The 20895-nt window shown below is 38.8% G+C and overlaps 1 protein-coding gene across 8 annotated transcripts in view; it reads right to left on the reverse strand.

Moving 5' to 3' along the window:
- The window catches only part of ZC3H14 (zinc finger CCCH-type containing 14), a 51651-nt gene that overhangs the window by 11715 nt on the left and 19041 nt on the right, over positions 1-20895 (reverse strand). For 4 of the 8 annotated variants that reach the window (XM_046007950.1, XM_046007949.1, XM_046007946.1 and 1 more), the window contains exon 10: positions 1101-1175. The exons of the other annotated variants lie outside the window; for them this stretch is intronic. In XM_046007950.1, the coding sequence (XP_045863906.1) occupies positions 1101-1175 (75 nt within the window). The remainder of the gene's footprint in view (positions 1-1100; positions 1176-20895) is intronic. 8 annotated transcript variants of the gene reach the window in all.

Below are 20895 nucleotides of genomic sequence, written 5' to 3' on the forward strand. Positions count from 1 at the left end.
TGGAAAAAAAGAAAAGTTAAAGAAACAAAAAAAAGAATGTGCAAGTCCCAATGAAATGGATACAACATACACAGAGCTTTGCTGCCAAACATTTTGAAATACCCTAATGTGGGAAGCAGAATGGAATGTGGAGAGATGACAGGGCAAAATCAAGGATGGAGAGTATCTAACACTTTGACAGAAGAAAGGAGAAGCCAGGAGAGAAGCAAAGACTAAAACTACAGGAGTGTAGGGCTACTCCAGTATTCATCAACTGGGGAGGATCTGGTGTGTGGGTGGAAGGTAACCCTGAGAGAGGACAAGTTCCTCTTTCTGAGACAGAGCTAGGTGGGGTAAGGGGATATACCTACTGACTCTGGAGGCCTGACCAAAGGAGTAGAAGAGCCACAGGGAGGGGTCAAGGCACCAGAAATTCCAACAATGGGTAGGTATAGGGGAAACAGATAAAAAGGTTTCCGAATTTAAGACTGCAGGTATCCAATGGCTCCCTTCATGTATGCAGCACACATTTACTGGGGACTGTACATGCATCTGGCAGAGGCTGGGCACTGGAGAATGTGGAGAATGCAGAGATAAACAAGGCAATCACCCCCTGTCCTGAGGTAGCCCCCGGCATACGTGTCTAGGCTGGGCAAGGTTGGCGGGGGCAGGCAAAAATTAAGCTACGTGGGCTATAAGAACAACAAGTTCTTGGTACGGCCCTGGTAAGGAGATTCTAAAGTGAAATAAGTGAGGATAAGGCTGAACAGACAACAGGACAGTAAAGCAGGGCAGAACATTGAAAAAGTAGGGTAGAAAGGAGAGAGGGTAGGGATTTGAGTTGTCCCTAGAGCAGGGGAGTGACAGCCAGAAGATTCCAGAGACTCAGGTGAAACGGCACCAAAGCAAGAAAGTTTTTGAATGAGACGAAAAATACAAACACCATAAAACATGAAGAAAATGCAGATCTTGTTTCCTGGCCCTAAAATATTTTTACAATCTAAATATAGCATCTTAGGGCAGGATCTAAGATATACAAGATACATTAAATGAAGTGTAAGAAATGGAAACAGCAACTGAAAAATGCTAGATTACAATGAAAATTTAAGATTATTACCAACCTTGACTGATCTGTAGAGTTTCTGCCATTACTGGGTCAATTTGCAGTCGGGATAACAACTGCCTCTGTTGAGTTCCTAGAATAACAGATTTTAAAACTTTACTAAACTTAAAAAACAATCCCAGCATGTGTGTTTCCCAAATATGAAGCCTGAAATAATCTTTCTGGGTTTTTAACTTAAAAATAATTTATTAGGGTGCCTGAGTGGGTTAAAGCCTCTGCCTTCAGCTCAGGTCATGATGCCAGGGTCCTGGGATTGAGCCCCACATCGGGCTCTCTGCTCAGCGGGGAGCCTGCTTCCTCATCTCTCTCTGCCTGCTTCTCTGCCTACTTGTGTAAATAAAATCTCTTAAAAAATAATAATTTATTAGCTTCAACAATTCAATTTAATAATACTTATAGACCAAAGGTCTTTAAGAGAAAAACCTATACTTTGAGTTAAACCAAAAATGGCAATGCAGGGCATTCCTAGTTCTCCCTTTGTCCGGAAGCTAGTTTTCCTGGACTGGAGGTAAAGCCTGGGAATAAAGGTAAAAGGCTGGAAAAACCAGAAGGTGGTGCTGCATGGACCCAGAGCTTGAGCCATAACTGACAGGTGACAGCCAAGTGCAATATAAAAATGAGAAACCTCTCCCTTCACCATCTGGCTGTTCGTTAACTTCCTTAGTTACACTGCAAATTAAAACAAAGCAGTGACACAGAACTGATCTTCTCTATCTTCAGTATGAAGGCTGGGAGGATGTCACACTTCTCCAAACCTCCCCTCCTCCACAGTGCTTAGGAGATACTAGGTAGTCACTTGCAGATTTATTTATTTAAGATTTTATTGGGCGGGGAAGCAAGAGAAAGAGAACATAAGCAGGAAGAAGGGGCAAAGGGAGAGGGAGAAGGAGACTCACCCCCAAGCAGGGAGCCTGATGTGGGACTTAATCCCAGGGCCCTGGGATCATGACCTGAGCTGAAGACAGATGCTTAACAGACTGAGCCACTGAAGCGCCCCTCACTTGCAGATTTAAAACAAGTGTTATCAAAAACAAAATTAAGTCTTATCAACAATGCATTAAAATAATTATTCACCATGATCAAGTGGCATTTATTCCAGGGATACAATGATGATATGATGATTCAATATCCACAAATCAATCAACATGGCACACCAAATTAACAAAATAAAAGGCTAAGTAAGAATTGCGATTCTTGGTGGCTCAGTCGTTAAGCGTCTGCCTTCAGCTCCGGTCATGATTTCAGGGTTCTGGGATCGAGGCCCACACTGGCCTTCCTGCTTATCTCTCTCCCACTGCCTCTGCTTGTGTTCCCTCTCTCTCTGTGTCTCTCTGTCAAATAAATAAATAAAATCTTTGTAAAAAGAAAAAGAATCAGGATTCTCTCGATACATGCAGAAAGGGCATTTGACAAAATTCAACACCCATTTAAACTCTCAATAAAGCGGGTTTAGAGGGAACATACCTCAACATAATAAAAGACACATATAATAAAACCACAGCTACCAGCTAACATCACACTCATAACATCGCAAGATCAGGAACAAGACAAGGATGTTCATTCTCGCCACCTTTATTCAATATAGTACTGGAAGTCCTAGCCACAGCAATCAGACAAGAAATAAAAGGCATCCAAATTGGAAAGGAAATTAAGAAACAGAAAAAACCAAAATCAAGAACAACAAAAAAAACCCCCACATATGACATATATACACAAAACTCCTAAAGACTCCCACCAAAAAACTATCAGAAGAAATGAATTCAGTCAAGTTGCAGGACACAAAATTAAAATATAGAAATATGTTGTGGGGGCGCCTGGGTGGCTCAGTGGGTTAAAACCTCTGCCTTCGGCTCGGGTCATGATCCCAGGGTCCTGGGATTGAGCCCCGCACCGGGCTCTCTGCTCAGCGGGGAGCTTGCTTCTCCCTCTCCCTCTGCCTGCCTCTCTGCCTACTTGTGATCTGTCTGTCCAATAAATAAATAAAATCTTAAAAAAAAAAAAAAGAAATATGTTGTATATAGAAATACACTAATAACAAAGTAGCAGAAAGAGAAATTACAAAAACAATCCTACTGACAGCTGCACCAAAAAGAGTAAAATACCTAGAAAGACATTTAACGAAGAAGGGGAAAGACCTGTACTCTGAAAACTGGGAGATAAAAGAAACTGGAGAGGACACAAATAAATGGAAAGATACAACATGCTCATGGACTGGAAAAAATAATACTGTTAAAACGTGCACATTAACTGATTAACCTATGATTAAAAAAAAAGGCATGAGGGCCGCCTGGCTGGGTCTGTAGGAGGAGCATGTAACTCTTAATCTTGGGGCTGTGGATTCAAGCCCCATGTTGAGTGTAACAACATGTAATAAAATCTTAAAAAAAAAAAAAAAAGAACTCATAAAATATTAAAAAAAAAACCCAATCTGACCTAAAATGGGCAGAGGGGGTGCCTAGGTCGCTAAGTTGGGTAAGTGTCTTGACTGTAACTTGGGTCAGGATCTTCTTCAGGCTCTACACTCAGCAGGGAGTCTGCTCATCCATCTCCCGCTACCCCGCCCAACCTCATGCGAACACACACACACACACACACACACACACACACACACACTCGCGCTCTCTCTCTCTCTCCCTCTCTCTCTCAAATAGATAAAATCTTGGAAAAAAGGGGGGACAAAGGACTTGAAGAGACATTTCTGAAGATTTTATTTATTTATTTAAGAGAGCAAGAGAGAGCGCACGCTGCAAGTAGGGGGAAAAAACAGAGGAGAAGCACTGGAGAAGGGGGAGGGAGGAGGAAAGAATCTCAAGCAGACTCCCCTTTCCCCCCATGCTGGGCACAGAACCTGACTCAGGGCTTGACCCTAGCTGAGATCATGACCTGAGCCAAAACGGAAGAGTCAGATGCTTAACTGACTGAGCCACCCAGGCACCCCACTGACGTTTGTTAAAAGAGACTGAGATGGCTAACACATGAGAAAATGTTCAATATTTTTATTCATCAAAAAATGCAAATTAATGGCCTTGGGTGGCTCAGTCAATTAAGTGTCTGACTTCAGCTTAGGTCATGGTTTTGTATTCTTGAGATAAAGCTCCAGGTAAGGCTTCCTGCTCAGCAGGAAGGCTAAAGCTCCTTCCCCCTCAGACCCTCCCCCAACTTGTGCTTGCGCTCACTCGCTCTCAAATAAATATATTTTTTAAAACTGCAAATTAAAACCATAATGAGGTATCACTTCACACCTGTCAAAATGGCTAGTATCCAAAAGACAAAAAAATAACAAGTCTTGGCAAGAATGTTAATTAAGTCTTTCTTAACAAGAAAAGGGAACTCTCATGCACTGTTGGTGAGAACATAAGTTGATGCAGCCACCTGGAAAACAATAAGGAGGTTCCTTAAAAAATTAAAAATACAAATACCACAGGATCCAGTAATTCCACTTCTGGGTATTTGCTCCAAGAAAATTACATCACAAATTTTAAAAGATATACACACCCTTATGTTTACTATGGTATTAATTACAATAACCAAGATATAGAAGCAATCTCAGTGTGCACTGAGAGATGAATAAAGATATGATACACACACACAAGGAGTATTACTCAACCATAAAAAGAATGAAATCTTGTCATTTGCAACAACACAGATCAACTTAGAGGAGGGTACTATGCTACCATGAAAAAAGAGAAAAACAAGTACTATGTTATTTCTACTGATAAGTGGAATCTAAAAAGTAATAAAAATGAACACAGGAAACAGACTCATAAATACAGAGAACTAGTGGTTGCAGTGGAGAGGAGCAAATAGATTAAGAGAACCAAGAGGAACAACCTTCTGGTTATAGTTAGAGATGTGAGGTACAGCATGGGGAATATAGTAAAATATTTTAATAACTTCATATGGGGGGAGCACCAGAGTGGCTCAGTCCATGATCCCAGGGTCCTAGGACCAAGCCCCGCATCAAAGTCCCTGCTCAGAAAGAGGCCTGCTTCTCCTTTTCCCACTCCCTCTGCTTATGTTCCCTCTTGCTATCTGTCAAATAAATAAATAAAATCTTTAAAAATAATTACTTTGTATGGTAACAGATGGTTAACTATACTTAGTGTGAGAACTTCATAATGTGTATATAAATGTCAAATAACTATACACACCTGAAACTAATATAATACTGTCACCTACACTTCAGTTTTATAAACTTTAAAAAAGTAGGGTCACCTCGGCACAGTCGGTTAAATCTCCAACTCTTGGTTTCAGCTCAGGTCGTTATCTCGGGGTCATGGGACCAAGCCCCAAATCAGACTTTGCACTCAGTGCAGAGTCTGCTTGGGATTCTCTCTGTCCATCTCCCGCTATCTCGCTCTCCAAAATAAATCTTTTTAAAAAATCTCAGAAAGTAAAACAAAAGTGGTACGGTACAGTGTAGAAAGGGATGTGACTGATAGGGTTCCAAATACTGAAATATTAGTAGGATGCCAGAATACTAATTTTTAGTGTACTTATTACTAGTAGTTCCATGAGGACAGCCTTTGCTCACTCAGTACATTAGCTGGCAATCAAATGCCATGTTTCATTAAAAGGGGTTATTCAACTTTATTAAAAAAAATTTTTTTTTTTAAGATTTTATTTATTTATTTGACAGAGATCACAAGTAGACAGAGAGGCAGGCAGAGAGAGAGAGAGAGAGGGAAGCAGGCTCGCTGCTGAGCAGAGAGCCCGATGCGGGACTCGATCCCAGGACCCTGAGATCATGACCTGAGCTGAAGGCAGCGGCTTAACCCACTGAGCCACCCAGGCGCCCCTCAACTTTATTTTTAAAATTTTAATTTTAAGTAATCTCTACATACAATGTGGGGCTCAAACATATGAACCCCAAATCTAGAGTCACATGCTTAACCAACTGAGCCAACCAAGGTACCTGGGGCTTTCAATTTTAAATGCTATTCAAAATTCTATCAATTATTTTCTTTTAAAATATGTTATATTGGGGCACCTGGGTGGCTCAGTGGGTTAAAGCTTCTGCCTTCGGCTCAGGTCATGATCTCAGAGTCCTGGGATCGGGCCCCACATTGGGCTCTTTGCTCGGCAGGGAGCCTGCTTCCTCCTCTCTGTCTGCCTCTCTGCCTACTTGTGATCTCTGTCAAATAAATAAATAAAATCTTAAAAAAAATATATATATATATATATATATATATATATATATATATTTTACTCTAAATGGTATGTATATCAAAAAAATGAACTCCTTGCAAAATTATCATGGTAAAAACACAGTGAATCCCAATGAACTGATCTGAAACGCAGGAGTCATTTGGTCAGGTGGTACTCCTGTAAGACAGCTTGGGAAACTGACACATATTAGGATTGCTGGAAGAAGGTCTTTCAATTCTAATACTACAATAGGTCTCTTTAATACAATGAATAATGAAAGAATTACACATTTTAAAAATAATTTCACGAAACAGATACATGACACAGGACCATTCTCTTCCATTTCAAGTTTTGCTTCTCTTTGTTCACCTCTTTTTAAAACAATTTTATAGAGATCCACTAAGAGAATTATGGTAACTTCTAGGCTTCTAAGTTAATCATGTGGACTCCAAATTTGTCATTATAGATACATCAGAGATTCAAGTTTTGTCACTTGCTGCCTCCATATGTGAACTAATCAAGTCACATAAGAAATCACAGATCCAAGGGTGAGTTACCTAGAAGATATCAAATACTAAACATTTACCTTTCTCAATGTTTCTAAGGAAGCCAATTATTTTTACGTCAGTAGTCCTTGACTGTGATTCAAAATCTACTTCCTCTTGAAGATCTTCGAACTGTTTATTGCACTCAGATGTTGATGTTGAACATTCATTCATTTTAACCTCCAAAGATGAAATTTTTGCTTCATTCTGTGACACTCTAACATTTAGATCAAAAAGATTTGCTTCCACTGTCAAAATTGCAGCTTTCATTCCCTTAATTTCACTGATATCAGTTGATATTTTCCTTAAAAGATGGGAAATATTGTCTAGCTCATTCAGTGAACAAGAAGAACTTGTTACAGAACCTAAGTCAATTGGCCCAGGTGAGAAGAAAATCGGTAAAGATGGTGATGGAAACCTTGAAGACATTTTCATAAAATTCTCTCTCCCTCTTAATATTTGGTAACTTTTCCTTCACAGCCCATTAAACTGTTTCATCAAAAATAAAAACAGTTATTAAGGCTTCCAATTTAAAAAGTATTAAGAGTTAGGAACATTTTAAAACCTACGACTAAAAAGATAGGATTGTACATTTCTGGAGTCAGAACTCAAAACTAAATTTGAAAATGCTAAACAAACCAGACCAATGTTCTCTTTGCTACAACTAAGAAGCCTTAATTAATATGAAAGCCCCTATATCCTGTGAGTCCCACTTAAAGCTCCTTTCCAAACAATAAACCCTATTATTGCATAAGAAATAATTCTGGCTTCTGATTGGCTGAAAGCAGACAAGTGGACACAAAGAATTTTCTATTATTTACCTCACATGACAAGAAGCATTGAAGATCTGAAGTAAAAATTAATATAATGACATTAAGTACCTTATACCTGGGTATGATGTGAAATTTAATGGACTTTTGTCCCTTCATCTATTAAACCATAATTTTTGGGCTTCAATTATTTTTAAATTGTTTTATCTAGTACCCTGAGTTTCATTTACCCTTGAAAATAGTGTACAGCAGTATTTAGCACTTCTTTTTTAGGGGAAGGGTAGGGGGATAACTGCACCCACAATCACAAATCTCTTTTAAAATACATGGAAATAATGCAATTCTGCTGCATGGATATGGTATGGTAGGAATTTACAGATAAGAGAAATGAGGACGTGGCCTTGGTTCAATGATAGACTATTATTAGATAAGTGATTTTCTCCACAGTGAGAGTTATCTTTTAATTTTTAGAGTATACTCTGAAACACCAAAATTTTAATTTAATGTCCTATTTATTTTTACTTTTTTTTAATTTTTAAAAATTTTTATTTACTTGACGGACAGCAAGAGAAGGAACACAAGTAGAGGGAGTGGGAGAGGGAGAAGCAGGCTTCCCGCTGAGCAGGGAACCTAATGTGGGACTTGATCCCAGGACCCCGGGATCATGACCTGAGCCGAAGGCAGACACCCAAAGACTGAGCCACCCAGGCACTCCTAATTTATCTTTTTCTTTGGTTGCTTGTGCTTTTGGTATCATATCTGGGAAACCATTGCCTAATCCAAGCTCATTTAGGTTTACACCTATTTCTTCCCTAAGAGTTTTATGAAATTAGCTCTTACATCTAAGCCTTTGATCCATTTTTTTAGTTAATTTACGTAAAGTGAGAGTCCAACTTCATTCTCTGCATGTGGATATTCAGTTGTCCAATGCTATTTGCTGAAAAGCCAATCTATTCCCCACTGAACTGTCTTGGCAACCTTACTGAAAACCAACTTAATCGGGGCACCTTGGTGGCTCAGTCGTCAAGTGTCTGCCTTTGGCTCTGGTCATGATCCCAGGGTCCTGGGACTGAGTCCCGCATCAGACTCCTTGCTCTGTGGGAAGCCTTACTTTTCCCTTTCCCACTCTCCCTGCTATTTTCTCTCTCTCACTGTGTCTCTCACTATCAAATAAATAAAATCTTAAAAAAAAAAAAAAACTTACAATAAACATGTTGGTTTATTTCCAGATGCTCAATTTGATTTTACAGATCTGTCTGTATATCCTTATGCTAGTGCCAGTCAATTATAGCTCTGTAGGAAGTTTTGCAGTTAGAATATTTAAGTCCTCCAACTTTCTTTTTCAGTGGTTTTGACTATCCCAGGTCCTTTTCATTTCTATATGTATCTTAGGATCACTTTGCCAATTTCTCCGAAAGCCCCAGCAGGATTTCAACATAGAATGAGTTGAATCAACTTGGAGAGGATCACCATCTTTTTTATCTTTTTAAGTATTTTATTTATTTGAGAGAGAGAGATCACAAGTAGGCAGAGAAGCAGGCAGAGGGTGAAGGGGAAGTAGCCCCCCGCCGCTGAGCAGAGAGCCCAATGCAGGGCTTGATCCCAGGACCCCAGGATCATGACCTGAGCCAACGGCAGAGGCTTAACCCACTGAGCCACCCAGCCGCCCCGAGGAGCACCATCTTAACAATATTAAAGTCTTCCGATTCATGAACTTTCATGAAAGGTCTCTTTCCATGGCTTTAGTTAAAGAAAGGTCATTTTTACTCTGGTTTACTAGCCAAGTGACAAGTAAGTTGCAAAGTATAAGCACGTAAGACGGTGGACATGACTCCCAACAGCCCTACAAAAGAATTCTTATAATGAAGTGTAGCCTTTGGTTTCCCAGTTAAATAGGTGTTTACAGTAACAGGAAAAAGAAAAACTGCTGAAATTTACAAAAGAATCTTTATTCATTTCTCCACTGTATCTGTAAATTTAATTTTTTAAGATCTTTAGAAAAAAATAATTTTCAAAATTTACAAGGCTTTAGATTCATATAGAATTAAGAGCCCTAGCTGGCAGACATGACATCTATAGCATAAACCATGAGAAGGAGCAGCACATCCTCAGCCAAATGCCACCTGAAAACCAGCTGGTTCACTAGAGGGCAGCAAACAACACATCAAAGAGAAAAGCAGGAATGGAGTCTTAACAGCAGATGAGTAACAACATGGCTACAAAAACACTCATTTAAGGTTTCTGTCATCACCCTCTGTGCCCAGCCCAACCTTAGAATGCAAAAAAAATCCCTTCATGGATTCCAATGTAAATATCTATCAGCAGAGGACAATTTTAAGGAAATCGGAGTACAAAAAGGTTAAGGTCACTCAGTAAGTGGCATAGCCTAGATTAATAACACTGAAGCAGTCTGACTCCCTCAGTCCATACTAATAATCATGCCATTGTACTTTTCTCCATTACATATTAAGTGAAATAAAACATGTCACAGAGAAATTCATGTGATGCTATTTTATATGGACATATATGGTAGGTGCATATAAATATACATATAATTCTACTTTACAGAGAACGGACATACATGGACATACGTACTAAAAAAAATGCCAAGGACACTACAGATATACACCAAACTGGTCTTTTTTAAGATTTGATTTATTTATTGATAGAAAGGGAGAGGAGAAGCAGGCTCTCTGCCAAGCAGAGAGCCCGATGCAGAGACTGACCCCAGGGCCCTGAGATTATGACCTGAGTTGAAGGCAGACGCTTAACCAACTGAGCCACCCAGGTGCCCCTACACCAAACTGTTTTAAGAGAAGTGCTTATGTCCGAGGAAGACAATGGACAGAACAAAAGGAAGATTTTCATTTTTCTGAATACAAAAACTCCTCTCCTTATTAAGACTCCTTCACAAAAAGCTTCTAGTCCAGCAGGACACACTGAGCATATGCATATATACCTTCTCCTTCTGCAGAGTCCATAAAAATGAAGTAAAGAACTTACAAATTATCTCCTAATACATACAACAGCGACTCCAAACTGGGTTTCTAACATTACCCACAGGAAGGGACAGGAAGAAAATAACCAAATAACCAAATATTTTAGAAATATTTTTATCTCTATTCTTAAGAGTCCTATTTTTAGACATTCTTACATACCAGTAATAGTGTAGACATATTTAAGTCAAATACATACAGAGTGTAGTAGCAAAAAATATTCCAGTACACAAAAAATTATATCAGAAAAAGGAGATCACTGATTTAGAGGTGTGAATTAGGAAAGGAATCATAGGTGAGTTTTCAACAACCTCTGGAAAGCAGAAAATATATGGACAAACACTGCCTGTGAGGCAGAGAAGAAAAGCCAAAATGAGATTCTGGGAAAGCTGCAAGTGAGATAGATGCAAGGCCGACTAACACATTCATTAAGACAAAAGGATTTAGGGGTGCCTGGTAGGGACACGTGGATGGCTCAGTTGGTTAAGCATCTGCCTTCAGCTCAGGTCATGATCCCAGAGTCCTGGGATCCAGCCCCACATCGGGTTCCCTGCTCAGTGGGGAGTCTGCTTCTCCCTCTCCTTCTGCTTCTGCTCTCTGCTTGTGCTCTGTCTCAAATAAATCAATAAAATCTTTAAAAAAATAAAAAAGACAAAAGGATTTAGAGCTCCTACTATATATCAGGCACTGTTTTGGCCACTCACAGCAATGAATAACACAGCAATGAATAACACACAAATCCGTGGTCAGAGAACTTGTATTCTGGTGGGGAAGGAAAGGAGATGGGAGCTCAGAAACAAACAAACAAAAAAACCCAAAATGTATGTAAAACAGAACATGTTTTGTATTGATGATCTGAGGGGATAAAAATATCTAAACTATGAAAACATAAAATACATATTACATAAGAAGTGCTGTGGAAAAAATAAAGATTCAGAAGAGTGGGTAAAGGAGTAGGGGGCTAGGGAAGGCTTCACAAAGACAACTTTTGAGTTATGTGGACATATGGAAAAAAATATTCCAGGGAAAGGGTGAAAGCATCTCAGACATGCTCTTCTTTGAATGCTCTGAAAGAGAAACATAGCAAGTATGTCCAGGGGATATCAAGGAGAAGCAAGTGGAGGGAAGGAAAAGGTTAATAGGTGACAAGATCAGGGAGGAATCTTATTTTTAGTTGGAGTGTAATGGGGAGCCACCAGGGGGTTCTGAGAAGCAGAGCAGCATGATCTCACTTATAGTTTAAAAGGATCACTTGCCAATCGGAGAAAGACAGCTATCATATGATCTCCCTGATATGAGGAAGTAGAGATGCAACATTGGGGGGGGGGGTTGGGGGGTAGGAAAAGAATAAATGAAACAAGATGGGATCAGGAGGGAGACAAAACATAAAAGACTCTTAATCTCAGAAAACAAACTGAGGGTTGGGGGGAGAGGTAGGGATAGGGTGGTTGGGTTATGAACACTGGGGAGGGTATGTGCTATGGCGAGTGCTGTGAAGTGTGTAAACCTGGCTATTCACAGACCTGTACCCCTGGGGCTAATAATACATTATATGTTTATTAAAAAAAAAAAAAAAAAAAAGGATCACTTGCTACTGTGTGGAACAAAGTGTAGGAGGACAAATTTGAAAGCAGACCAGTAAGGACACTATTCCAATAATCCAGGTAAATCATGGATGATGACTAGGATGGTAGAGGGAGAGGTGATGAGGAACAGTGAATTTAAATATACTCTGAAGGTAGAAGCAGACAGGATTTGCTAAAGGTAGAGGGAAGAAGGAAGGTAAAAGGAGAGAGAGAGAGAGGAAAGCAAAGACAGAGGCAAGGAAGAATGACCTTAAGTTTCAAAGAAAGAACAGCATTAGGTTTCTGGCCTGATCAACTGGAAAAGTGGTGCTGTGCCATTAACTAAAATGAGGAAGACTGTAGGAAAAACAGACTGGAAGAAAAAATTGTTAGTAGTTAGGATTTAGACAAGTTTAATTTATTACATATCCAAAAAAAAATTTAGAATAAGCAGCGGGATGAGAATTAGGAATTCAGATGCAAAGCCTTGGCTGGAGATACACACTTGGGAATTGACAATGTGGAGATACATAACCTGGATGAAATGAACAAAGAGGGGCATCCAAGACTGAGAAGTGAGGAGCAAAGAAGACTACAAAGGATGTTCAAGAGAAAACAAGGGTTTGCAAATGAGATGGCCACACATTTTCTAAAAATTCAAATGTTTTGGGGTGGCTGCCTGACTCAGTAGAGTGTAAAACTCCTGCTCTCAGGGTCAGGAGTTCAAGGCCCATTTTGGACATGGAGCCTACTTTAAAGAAATTTTTTTCAAATGTTTTAAGAAGAAGGAACTAGGAAAATTATCTGGGGAGAATCTAGATAGCTACTGGGAGTGTAAGAACCTCCAGGAAACTCCTCTTTAATTTCAAGGCCACCTGCAGGTCCTTGTCTGCTTTATTTAAAACAAAACATGCCCACAGCAAATCTTAGCCCACACAATTCTAGGTAAGCCTCTTTACTGACTTTTCTTAAAGGAGGAACTCACATGTTTACAAACATTTTTGAAAAGAGACTGCAAATAAAAGGGAAGAACAAAAAAACAAAAAACAAAAACTGACTCTGGAAAACCATCACTTAGGACACAAAATATAATTCTTTAAAAAGAAAAAAATCCTGTAATTATATTCCTTTGACAAATTTGAAACGATATTATATCCATAAAACAAGATACATAAACAGACCAAGAAAGACCTTGCAGACATTTTAAAATATATTTTAAAAACTTAAATTCGTTTAAAAAAAGGAAAACAAAAACAAAAACGGGGGAGGGGGGAGACTAAAGATAAGTCAATAAAATATGCCAAAGTAGAATAAGATCAGACAAAAATAAGGAGAAAATAAAAGCAGGAATTTTATCCAATTTCCAAAAAAGAAAAAAAAATTAAAGAAATAAAGAGAATTTCCCACACTAAAAGCATGAAATTTCAAATTTAAAAAGTGCACAAAGTATTTAGTCCAAAAGTGACTAAATGGCATCTATGTTTACCACAGTAAATTTCAAACATCAAGAACACACAGAAAATCCTAAAACTCTCCAGAAAAAAAAATCCCTCGTATTCTATAATGGAGTAAGAATCACATGGGCAACTGACTCCTCAGCATAAACATTAGAAGCTTCAAGATAATGAAGCCATGTTTTCAAAGTTTTCAGAAAAATTCAACTTAGAATTTTGTACCTATCCAAAGTATCAATTAAGTAAAAGGGTATCTTTAGATTTCTAAGTACTCAGAAGAATTTACCTCCTATACTTTTTAAGTTTCTTCGGGATGTGATAACAAAATGAGAATATACCGAGAAGACAATGGGATCCAGAAAATGCAGAGCAAACTCAGGGGAGGAGTTAAATCCTGGAATGACAGTCTTGAAGCAGATCTAGAGAGCAACCAGTTAGATGAGCGAAAGGACAGATGCTATAGAAAGAAGGTACCTAAGAAAAAAGGGGAACTCAAAGACTTAAACGACAAATTTTTAGACAAATTTTAGACGACAAATAATGAAGGTAGGCAATACAATACAAAAAGGGGGGGTAGGGGAAAAACTTAAGGAAAACAAAAAATTGTTCAAGAGCAGAAAAATTAAACTTATCTAAGGAATCCCTAGCAAACAGCTAGAGACAAAAATGTAAATCTGGCCCTCTAATGAATTAGTTTTTTTTTTTTAAAGATTTTATTTATTTATTTGACAGAGAGGGAGATCACAAGCAGACAGAGAGGCAGAGCAGAGAGAGAGGGGAAGCAGGCTCCCTGCTGAGCAGAAGCCCAATGCGGGACTTGATCCCAGGATCCTGGGATCATGACCTGAGCCAAAGGCAGAGGCTTAACCCACTGAGCCACCCAGGTGCCCCTGAATTAGTTTCTTTTTAAAGAAGATTTTCATTTATTCATTTAGAGAGAGTGAGAATGCATGCTCACACTTGAGCAGAGTGACAGGCAAAGGGAAAAGAAGAGAAAATCTTAAGCAGACCTCCTGCCTAGTATGGAGCCTGATGTGGGGCTTGACCTCATAATCCTGAGATCATGCCCTGAGTGTAAGTTGAGAGTCTGATGCTTAATCGACTCGCCACCCAGGCACCCTTATTTATTTAGTCCTAATAATGTAAATACACTGTTCATTGGTCTCAACTTTTACTTTTTTGTTATTTTTTCTTTTCAGTGTTCCAGAATTCATTGTTTATGCACCACACCCAGTGCTCCATGCAATATGTACCCTCCATAATACCCACCACCAGGCTCACCCAACCACCCACTCCCTGGTTCTCAACTTTTAGAGTCAACTTACAAAGCATGGTAGTCTTAACGAGGAAAACAAAACGTGTACTTGCTCATCTTTGGCAATATAAAAGTACAGTTTAGAGCGCCTGGGTGGCTCAGCTGATTAAGCATCTGACTCTTGATTTTGGCTCAGGTTACCATCTCAGGGTCGTGAGACAGAGCCCCACTAAGCTGGGTGTGGAACCTGCTTAAGATTCTCTCTCTTCCTCCCTCTGCACACTCCCCAAAAAAGTATAGAATTTAGAAGGTGTGGTAAGAAAAGATGTATTAAGAGTTTAAAAAGGGGGGTGCCTAGGTGGCTCAGTGGGTTAAGCCTCTGCCTTTGGCTCAGGTTATGATCTCAGGGTCCTGGGATCGAACCCCGAATCGGGCTCTCTGCTCAGCAGGGAGCCTGCTTCCTCCTCTCTCTCTCCCTGCCTCTCTGCCTACTTGTGCTCTCTGTTAAATAAATGAAATCATTAAAAAAAAAAAAAAAAAAAAGGAGTTTAAGGGACATAAATATCCCTTATCTTTTGGAAATCAAAGTATACTGAAATAGGGGCATCTGGGTGGCTCAGCTGAGCATCCAACTCTTAATTTCACCTCAGGTCATAATCTCAGGGTCATGAGATTGAGTCCTTATGTTGGACTCCGAGCTCAGCAGAGTCTGCTTGTCCCTCTCTCTCCCTCTGCTTGCATTTTCTCTCCTAAAATAAATAAATAAAATCTAAAAACTAACAAAAACCATACTGAATTACAGTAATCACACAAAAAGTAAATATTTAGATGTATTATTTAAAATGAAAAAAACAGGGACGCCTGGGTGGCTCAGTTGGTTAAGCAGCTGCCTTCGGCTGGGGTCGTGATCCCACATTGGGCTCCTTGCTCAGCAGGGAGCCTGCTTCTCCCTCTGCCTCTGCCTGTCACTCTGTCTACCTGTGCTCACTCTCTCTGACAAATAAATAAATATTTTTAATAAATAAATAAATAAAATAAAGTGACAAAAACAGGGGCACCTGAGTGGCTCAGTGGGTTAAAGCCTCTGCCTTTGGCTCGGGTCGTGATCCCAGGGTCCTGGGATCGAGCCCCACATCAGGCTCCCTGCTCTGCGGGGAGCCTGCTTCCTCCCCTCTCTCTGCCTGCCTCTCTGCCTACCTGTGATCTCTGTCTGCCAAGTAAATAAAATCTTAAAAAAAAAAAAAAATGACAAAATAAGTAAATAAACTGGGGCGCCTGGGTGGCTCAGTGGGTTAAGCCTCTGCCTTCAGCTCAGGTCATGATCTCAGGGTCCTGGGATCGAGCCCCGCATGGGGCTCTCTGCTCCGCGGGGACCTGCTTCCCTTCTCTCTCTGCCTGCCTCTCTGCCCGCTTGTGATCTCTGTCAAATAAATAAATAAAATCTTAAAAAAAAAAAAAGTAAATAAACCAAAAATAGTGATTTTACCATATGAGCTTAAAAAGCAGGGAAAGTGTGAGTTAAATCCTGATACACCGTAGCAAAAAAAACAAGAAATCCCACCTACTGTTATGAATGAAAAAATAGAGTTATAAAGCATATTATGGAATATGGAGAAAATTAAAGACATAAACACAAGCATTTAAAAGTGGCAGCCACCTGGGAAGAATCAATGTAGAGAAGAATGAAGCAAAGAACGATGCTTTTTATTTTTAAATTTCCTACACTATTTGATGAGTTTCTAATCTATCAACAAGCATTACAAAGATTTGTTTTTCCAATTTTTCTATGGTAAACATATATTTCATATGTAAAATATTTTATTTAAATGTTTTTTATACAACATATACAAAATAGGAAAACCAAAGGAAATCCATGCCTAGATACATCGTAGTGAAACTGCAGAACATCAAAGACAAAGAGAAGATCTTGAAAGCAGCCAGAGAAAGGACAGATCACCTACAAAGGAACGACAGACAATTAGAATGACAGAAGTCCATTTAACAATAATGGAAGCCAGAAGACAATGGCATAATACATACAAGGTGCTGAGAACAAAGAACTGTTGTTATCCAGCAAAATTACTGCACAAGAACAAGGAGGGAAAAAACACAGATGAACAGCCTCTTGGCAAATTTAGAGCAACAGACCTATTCTTAAAGCAACTGCCAAAGAATACACTTCAAAAATACTTCAAAACATTGAAGATGATGATCCTTAAGTAATATTCAAGGTGTGAGAACAAAAACTGATAAAACATGTAGGTAAAATCAGAATAAACACTGGGTGGGGAAAATAATAATAGTGTCCAACTTATGCATTTAAAAAATAACAAAAATGAAACACTGGAAACATAATGTAGCCAGAAGGTAAAGCCTGGAACTAAGGTATTCTACAGTTAATTTACTTTGGAAATCCGGTCAGAACATTAACTTCTGGAATATGCAATTAAATTTGCATGGTAAGATTTCGGTGCTAACCACTGGATGAACAGAAATGGAGTGTTTAAACTAGTAAAAAAAAAAAGAAAATACAGAGCTGGGGCAATCAACAATAGTTACTAATGACCCTTAAAGGCAAAGAGGAGGAAAAAACGAAAAGCCAATATGAATCAAAAAAGAAGGGTGCCTGGGTGGCTCAGTTGGTTAAGCATCTACTTTCAGCTCAGGACATAATCCCAGGGTCCTGGGATCAAGCCTGCACTGGGGGGGTCCCTGCTCACTAGGGAGCCTGCTTCTCCCTCTCTCTCTCTGCCTGTTACTCCCCTGCTTGTGCTCTCATTCTCTCTCTGTCAAATAAATAAAATCTTTGGCAAAAAAAGAAAAAAAAAGAAAGAAAAGATGACAGAACTAAGAATGGTTTAAACTTTCCAGTAACAGGCAAACTCAGATTGGGTTAAAAAAAAACCACGAACAATCTAGGGGCGCCTCGGTGGTTCAGTCAGTTAAGGGTCTGACTCTTGGTTCTGGCTCAGGTCATGATCTCAGGGTCCTAAGATCAAGCCCCATACTGTGTTCCACACTCAGCACAGATTCTGCTTGTCCCTCTCCCTCTGCTCCCCCCAGAATAAATAAAATCTTTACAAACAAACAACAAGCTAGCTTTGTAATATTTAAGAGATATATATGCCTAAAGCATTAAAGGTCAGAAAAAAACTGACAACTAAGGCATAGAAAACACTGATAGAAATATAAAGAAATTAAGATAAATTTGTCTTCGTAATGGACAATCTCAAGACCTTCTCTCAATTATTGTTAAGTCAAGCAAACCAAAAACTCATTAAGGTCGAGATTTGAACAACATAACCATAGAGCTGTATCTACTCAATGCAAAATTCTGAATCCAACAATTACAGCCTACTTTCTTTCAAAATGCAAAGGAAGAAGTGCAAAATTAATGTCTTAACAATTTTCAAAAAATATGTATTACACAGATCACACTGAAACAATTCAATCGAGTCAAGAATATATAATAAAAGAGCAAAAGACAGAAACAAATCCTCCATATACGGTAAATTACAAACACTTTCAAATAGCTCATGGGTCAAAGATGAAGATCATATTAGGAATTAAAGATACTCTGATTGATAATAAAAACATTATATATCAAAATTTGTGATATGCAAAAGTGGCACCTCAAGAGAAACTTACAGCTTAAGTGTTTACATCTGAAAAGACAAGCAGAGATAAATTAATAATTAAGAATATAGGTGGATATATTAAAAATAAGAACAGGAACCAAAGAAACAGAAAACCAAGGCATCAAAGGAGAATCGATAAAGCCAGAATTATTGTTGTTAAGTCTTTGAACACATTAGCAAAATAAACTTCTGGTGACAGACTAATTCAAGACAGAGAAAGAGCATGAATACTGTGAGGTCGGCAGGCTAACAAAAGTAGACCAGAGAGAGGAAAAAACACTAACTCATGCCAATACATGTATACATATTTAGATTTTAAAAAACATGTTACAAAGCTGTAAAACACAAAGCTTTAAAAACATGTCACAAAACTGTAAAACAGTAAGTATGGTAATTGTTATTTGCAGAATGTCACTTTGCACTTGCGAATAAACCAATTCACTAAGAGTAGTATGTCCTCATGAGATGTACTTGATATCATTTCAAATTTTTAACCTTTTACTTTGAAACAAAACAGTAATACAGAGAACCACACAAAACAAACAGTAGCTTAAGGAATTTTATAAGGCAAAACATCCTCACACCCACCATTCAGGTCTAGAAAATAGAACTGTGCCGCCCACCCCAGAAACTGTTCCATGTATGTACCGTCTTGATCAGTCCTTTCCTAAAGTAACCATTTATGCCTTTTATAGTAACCTAAAATTTCTTTGCGGCTCATAAACATGCATCTCTAGACACTACAGTTTAACCTTACTTATTTTGTCTTTTAATGTAGAATTCTCAGGATATTTGACCAATATGGCATCCCAGAAACTGTTCTTCGCCTGTTGTACATTCATGATGTGACAATCAACATACTCCTCTGGCCTCTATACTTCCTGCAAGCTGAATGCCAGATCAGAGCCCTGATCACCCAGGTTCAAATCTTCTGGCAAGAAGACTAAGGTAGTTTGGGGGTTTTTGGTGCAAAAACGATGATTTTATTAAAGCAGGGGGAAAGGACCTGTGGGCAGAAAGCTGCTGCCAAGACTGAGGTAGTTTTATTCTTTAATCTGGAGGCATGAAATGACTGTTTTTCACTTTTTTAGTAGCCATTAATCATCAGTGCCTAGATTAATTCACTGAGTTGGGGGGGGCACCCCAACAAGCTATAATTCTATCATTCTGTTTTCACTTATTAGCTGGAGGAATTTTTTAAAAAATGCTTTTTCTAGGGGTTCCTGGTTGGCTCAACCTGAAGAATGCAAGTCTTGATCTCAGGGTCATGAGTTCAAGCTCCACTTCAGGCACAGTTTATTTAAAAACAACAACAACAACAACAAAAAACCTTCCTCACTGACTTATAAAGGATTGTAAATGTCTATTTTTGGTTGCAGCTATTCAACTCTGGATATAGTACAAAAGCAGCCACAGACAATATATACATGAATGGGCAAGGGTTGGTCCAATAAACTATTCACAAAAGCAGATGTTAACTCCCATACTATTTGACTATACAGGGACACCATTCTTTAACATAAAAACAGCATAAATGCTCAATAATTTATCCAGTTTTCAAGACAATGAATTAGTATCTATTATCCTCCAGAAGGTGACCAATTAAACATCTACTTTTAAAAAATATGAAATCATGGGGGCTCACTTGGTCAAGCATCTGCCTTCAGCTCAAGGCATGATCCCAGAGACCTAGGATCAAGTCCCACATCAGGCTCTCTGCTTAGCAGGGAGTCTGCTTCTCCCTCTACCCCTCCCTATGCTCGTGCGCTCTCTCTCTCTCTCTCTAAAATTCATAAAATATATTAAAAAATATATATGAAATCATGGATTTAAACCTGTTTGATGGACTTCAATACACTGCGATTCTTACCCTTACTGAAGCTCAAATGCTTTCTAGTTGCTCTTTACAAAATATAAATTGGCTCATTTACACTTTCTAGTTAATGTATTTGGCTGTTTTGGAATTTTCCTGTTCTCAGGTCCATCATTTATTGGATTTGCACATAATGCTGCATGGCAAAATGCACAAGGATTTTTTTTTTTTTTAAAGAGAGAATGAAGGGACACACAGAATGGAATCATTAAGGCCGCATGAAACAGATTTGAAATTAACCTGAAACAGTTTCAAGAACATAGTTAAGAAGGAATGAAAAAATGTATGCCAGCATTAGAAAAGTGTGCAGAAATAACATGACGAGCATTCAGTTCTGGCAGGGTTTTTTAAAATTTAGATCTCAATAGAAAAGAAACAGATGTAAACTAGGACCTTTCTTGATAGAACAGAAGAGGCTCTTGACTGGAAAGGCCCAGAGACCAGCTATCCAAACTGACTAAAGGCCAAGCGTATGGCATCAGTCCCAGATAATGCATGAATTGGAAACATCATACTCAAGAAGAAATCACATGATTAAAGCAAATTTTG

The sequence above is a fragment of the Meles meles genome, chromosome 6, assembly GCF_922984935.1.
Source record: "Meles meles chromosome 6, mMelMel3.1 paternal haplotype, whole genome shotgun sequence".
Taxonomy (NCBI): Eukaryota; Metazoa; Chordata; class Mammalia; order Carnivora; family Mustelidae; genus Meles; species Meles meles.